Source organism: Budorcas taxicolor, chromosome 13 (assembly GCF_023091745.1).
Source record: "Budorcas taxicolor isolate Tak-1 chromosome 13, Takin1.1, whole genome shotgun sequence".
NCBI lineage: Eukaryota > Metazoa > Chordata > Mammalia > Artiodactyla > Bovidae > Budorcas > Budorcas taxicolor.
Window position 1 is genome coordinate 41,691,456 of NC_068922.1, and position 5,528 is coordinate 41,696,983.

Here is a 5,528-nt window from a genome sequence, read left to right on the forward strand (position 1 = left end):
CAAACCATTTGTTGAGGGATACAGGGCCAAGATTCTGGAGATGCCCCAAGAAGGACTGCTTGTTTAACTCAGCCCAACAAATACTCCTATAATGTATTTTAAAACACATAGGCATAAGTCCTGTGTATGAAGTTGTCATGGTTACAGAAGAAAAATAAATATTTGTGCACACAGACATAACCCTAAGTCCTTCTACAGTGAAAACAATCTCCTCTGGAAAGACCTTCGAAAGTCAGCAATGAGCCAGACGTGGATGGAGCTAGTAATGGAGTAGGGGGCAGCCTTTAAACGTACCTCTTGACATCTGCATTTTTCATAAGCCTTGTTTAATAGCATAAAATTAAGGGGCTGTGGGAGTGAGGTGAACCGACACAAAAACCAAGAGCACTCTTATTTATTTTCTACAAGTGACATCATAAGCAGGAGTTTTGCCTGTGTTCTAGTTCATCTCCAATAAATAAATAACTATGTACAAATGTGCTGAGTTTACAAAACAATAGAGGAAAACCTTTGCATTACAAAAGATACATTTACATGATACATTTTTTTCCATACACTAAGCATTTCATTCCTAGCTTACTTGAACCAGAGACCCTGTGTAGCAATGTCTAAAGGTGTGTACCTAGGCTCTTCTACCAGAAAGCAAAGCTATAAAAGGAAAATTCCTCAGTTAATTCCTCAGTTTCTTGAATATAGGGCCTAACTTGGCCTGCTACTTATTACTCATATTTAATCTGTTCCAGAACGTTGGCAGCTGTCTGGAACAGCTCTCCTCAAATACACGGAGCAGACAGCCCCCTGCTGAACTTGTTAAAATGTAGATTCCTGTGCAGTAGGTGGGATGGCGCCTGAGGGCATTTCTAACCAGCTTGCCGGGGCAGCTCCCGCCTCCCAGACTGCATTCCAAATGGCTGGGCTCAGAAAACTCTCCTCCAAAGTGGGAGAAATCCTGGAGGGCCTGATCAAGAAGAGGCCATGCTGCAGCCTCCATCCCCAAGCTCCCAAATTCCCAAAAAACCAGTAGAACTGTTTTTTTTTTGGGCCCACAAATGACAAGGACCATGAGAGTCCAAATGGCCACTGGCGTGAATTCTGCAGCTGAAACTTTCTTGCACTGTCTCCTGGGATGGGCTTCCATCTCCTCTCAATTCAGAGCAACCATTTTCAATATTTTCACAAATAACTAATAATAATCATAGGGAAAGACACTGCATAAGAAGCTTAATGATGACCACTTTCCAAATCAAAACAGCAACAACAACAGTAAAACCCAGTTTCATTGTTTGAAAATAAAAAATGAAAATCTTGGGTTGAATTCCTAGGTCAGTCCAGCAACATGAGTCTAATAAATGCCCTTTATATTTTAACCTTTCTTAAAATGCTATTGCTCTGGAAGCCTGAAATCTCAGGATAAATTAGCAACTCTGGTGAAAGAACAGATTCTCAACCAGTCTTATTTCTAGTGTTTTTTTTTTCTGTTTCACAAAGTAGTTCTGCCCAGGCAGACAGCTAAGAGCAGAAAAGTAGGGTCCAATAGAGACAGGGTGGCTCAGGTAGGTCAGCCGAGTTCCTGGAAAGGGAAAGTTGGGAGAAATGAAAAGGATGAAATGGGGCTTAGCTTCATAAACACAAGAGGGCTGGAAAAACTTCACCAAGATAGTGTAAGGATCCCATAACAAATGGGAGCACACACATAAATAGATAGAGCAGGAGGGAGAGGGGAGGGGAGGGGAGGAAGGCGGGAGAGATGCAAAGCAGGTGTTGGAGACACACCGGGTAGGGGAAAAAGCAGAACAAAAAATAAATATTGGGGTCATTATCCTTGACTCAGTGTCATTCATCAGTCCGCTGGAATGATGTCTGCCCCCAGGCTGCCAAACAAGAACACACACACCCCCACCCAGTGCCCCTTGGTGAGGGCACAGGGCACTTTGCAACCTGTCACAATGAAGCTGTCATCCCTGCTCGCTTGTCTGATGACATCATGGAAGTGGCTAGGGCCGAACTCCAATGCCCGACTTCCTCTCCTCCATAGCCAAGTGCAGAAGCAGTGAAAGAAGAGGGGCGAGGGGTCTTCTTTTCTGACGCCAGCTGAGGTGCTTGGGGCAGGGGAGTGGGAGAGAATGGCTGCGGGGGCCAGGAGGAGGGAGGGAAGTCCGGGTACCAGGCTTCTCAGAGTTTCTGAGGTGTCCGCTCAGTTTTCACCTGCTGCAGCATCAGCTCCTTGGCAGGGACCCCACACTTGTACTCCAGCTCCCCCCGCGAGGCACCCTGCTTCTTGCGCAGGTGGCAAAGGAGGGCCAGAAGCGCCACCACCAGAGACAGGCTTGCGATGGAGATGCCCACGAGCACGCCCGAGTGCAGGGGACCAGCAGGTGCCGGCGAGGGGCGTGCGGTGCCGCCCGGAGTCGGGCTGACCGGAGGCTCCCCGGAGCCGTCATTGTCCTCCAGGGTGCCCTGGCCCTCATTCACCTGGATGGGGTCACAGTCGGTGCCAGTCTGGCCAGAGAGGGCCGAGTCAGGCCCGCAGATGCACTCGTAAGTGCCGGGGAGGTTGTGGCACTGGCCAGGGCACATGCCGTTGTCACACTCGTTGATGTCCGTGCACACGGAGCCCTCGTCTAGGATATAGCCTTCAGGGCACCAGCAGACGGCCGGGTTGTGGGGGTCGCAGTCAGCCGGGCACGAAGTCTGGTTGCAGAACATCCGGCACTTGTGCGGGGCGCTGGGGACAGGCGCGAAGCCCTCGGCGCAGATGCACTGGTGTCCGGACCGGCCCACCGGCTGACACTGGTACTCGCAGTTATTGCCAAAGCACGGGTCCACGGGCTCCACGCACTCGCCGTCCACCAGGTCAAAGTCTGGGAAGCAGTGGCACTGGAAGCCGCCCTCAGTGTTGACGCAGCTCTGCGGGCACGGACTGGGCACCTGCGCGCAGTCGTCCACGTCCTCACATCGGTGCTGGTCGGCGGCCAGCTGGTAGCCTGCCTCGCAGATGCACGTGTAGTTGCCGAGCCCGTGGAGGTGGCAGAAGTGCTCGCAGAGTTGGTGGCAAGGGTGCTCGGCCGGCGGCCCGCAGGAGCGCCCGTCCGCCTGCAGGGCGGCGTCCGCCGGGCACAGGCAGTTCGAGGCCCCGGCACTCGCCTTGCACTCGTGCTGGCAGCCGCCTCGCTCGACGCCGCAGGCCCAGGCACCTGGGGCTTCCCTGCTCCAGCGCCCCTCGGTCTCCCCTGGCGGCGCCGTGCACTCCAGCTCCACCCCGAGGGGCGCCACCGCGGCGGTGCTGCCCAGCGGCAGCGCCTGAAAGTCTGCGCCGCGGGCTCCGAAAGGGGTGCCATAGGTGATCGAGAGCCCCGCGGCGGCCGTGGCGCCAGGCTCCACAGCCAGCGGCCGGCAGGAGGCGGCGAAGTGGAACTCGCAGAGGAAGCCGTCAGCCTCCGCGTCGCACGGCCGCTCCTCCCAGGCGGGCTCTCCCGGTGCCAGCGCCCCGGCCGCCGCCGAAACGGCGACGCACAGCGGACCGCAGAGGCGCGCCCCGTCGTCGCGAGGTCTCGCCCACCTGCTGAAGCTGGTGCGGTTGTCGCCCGTCACCCACTGGAAGCCGCGCAAGGGCCCGGAGTGCTCTGGGTCGTCGCAGCCCGGCGGGCGCTGCAGACCGATCCAGAGGCGCGGACCGTCGCCGCTCAAGAGCAGGGAGATGACATCTTCGGCCACCGAGGAGCGCACGGTCATCAGGTGGCCCTGCAGGCGCTCGCAGACTCGGCTGGCGGCGAGGAAAGTCGCGGGGCCCCGGAAGACGGCGAAGCAGTCGAGATCGACGCACTGGCCGCCAAGGGGCTGAGGCTCAGGGGGCGCCGGGAGCCCCAGGCCCGCGGGGGCCAGCACGCCGAGGAGCAGGACGCGCAGCATAGTGTCCGCACGCGGCGCACAGGGTCCCGGCCGGGGCAGAGAGAGGCGGGGAGCCCGCGGCGACAGCTGCTCGCGTCTGTCTCCGACCCGGCGCGTCCGGCTGTGGCGAGGCAGTCTCTGACAGGCCACCAGGCTCGGGCCCGAGTTTATAAGTGAGCGGTCCCCCTCCCTGGACGTTCGGGAAAAGGAAGGAAGTGCCTGGTGGGAAGGGCTGATGCTGCGTTCTCGGATTACTGGGTCCTCCGGACGCCCTGCGCCCGCCCTCGCGCCCGGGATCACCTCGCCCGGGGATGAGTAAATTCGGCCCTGCCTGCGAGGTCCTCGGGCGGGGCCTGCAGCGCAGGCTCCCAGGGGCCCCGCACCTCTGTCAAGGGGGACCCGCCCCGCCAACCGGCCCCATGCGCGCCGCCCTACGAGGGGCTTAACACGCTACCCTCCTGAATCTCCTTGTCCTCTTTTCCTTCATCAGTGTTGTTACCAACTAATTCAAGGAAAGCCTGGATTGCGGAGCTCTTGGAAGACGAGACTGGGCGAGAAGGGCTTAGAATGAGGGGCCGGGGGAGGGCGGTTCCGTAATCCCTAGGACCTACAGGGCTTCGGGAGAAGGTGCACGTCACCCAGAGGGCTTGGAGAGGGGCTGCCTAGAGCTTGGCCTCGCACACACACACACACACACACACACAAACGCGCTCTCAAGGGGAGCTAGCTGACCGGATCCGCCAGGGCGCCTAGTTCAGGAGACCGAGGCGCTTGGAGACAGAGGGCGTGGCTGGGGCCACCCTCTGCCAAGCAGGAGGACTGGCCTAACACTTGGACCCTGGGGGACCCACAAGTTCCTGAGCGCAAGCTACCACGGCCAGACCTCATCTCGTTGCGTAAGAAAGTCGCGGAGACACCGTCAGGGTCCCAAATCTCGTCACCTTTAGGAAGTGGCGGCAGACGAATCCCTGCGGACCCCTGTAGGGGAGCGAGTTAGCTTGAGTGGTCTGAGTTTGTCCATCATCTCAGAGAGGCAGTGCAATTCGCACCCCCAAAGGGACTCACGGGGTGCCCTCGCGGGGAGGGTCTGTCTGTTGGGGTCTTTTTCCCAACAGATCAGATGGATACAGGGGCGCACATAGATGCTGCTTGGTCCGCAAAGGACACGGACGAGGGGCGATTAAGCGCTGGTGCGGGGTGGGGAGCACTGGGAGGAGGAGACTGGAATCTGTCACTTTCACGACCTTATCCGCTTACTCACTTGTCAGGAATGCCGAGGGGTCAGTCCAAAGCCCAACCGAGAGTGGCAAATTTGTTTTTTGTTGTGGTTTTGTTTTTTTTTTAACACCCTGTGCCATCCTCCGCTGCGGTCACTCACAGCGATGGGCCAGGTGGCGGCGCTGTTGAACTCTAAACGAAGCCAAAGAAACGGCGATCCCCGAAGTTGGGCTGAAAGGATTCCTTATGCAGATCCCTTTCTGTCCCGGGGGTCGGGCCCCCTACGTCCAGCCGAGCCCAGAACTTGCTAAAGGAGCAGGACAGTGTGGCGTCGTCACGTGCGGAAGACAGACACCCGCTGGCGGATGGACAGTACTGTCTGCAGAAACCAAGGGGGCGGGGCGGGGACACCCCCGAAAGTG

The 5,528-nt window shown here is 57.8% G+C and overlaps 1 protein-coding gene across 1 annotated transcript; it reads right to left on the reverse strand.

Moving 5' to 3' along the window:
* Nucleotides 1–378: 378 nt before the first annotated feature.
* On the reverse strand, nucleotides 379–4,003 carry THBD (thrombomodulin). The gene has a single exon (XM_052650745.1). The coding sequence runs from the start codon at nucleotides 3,907–3,909 to the stop codon at nucleotides 2,173–2,175; it is 1,737 nt and encodes a 578-aa protein (XP_052506705.1). The 5' UTR covers nucleotides 3,910–4,003; the 3' UTR covers nucleotides 379–2,172.
* Nucleotides 4,004–5,528: the final 1,525 nt, after the last annotated feature.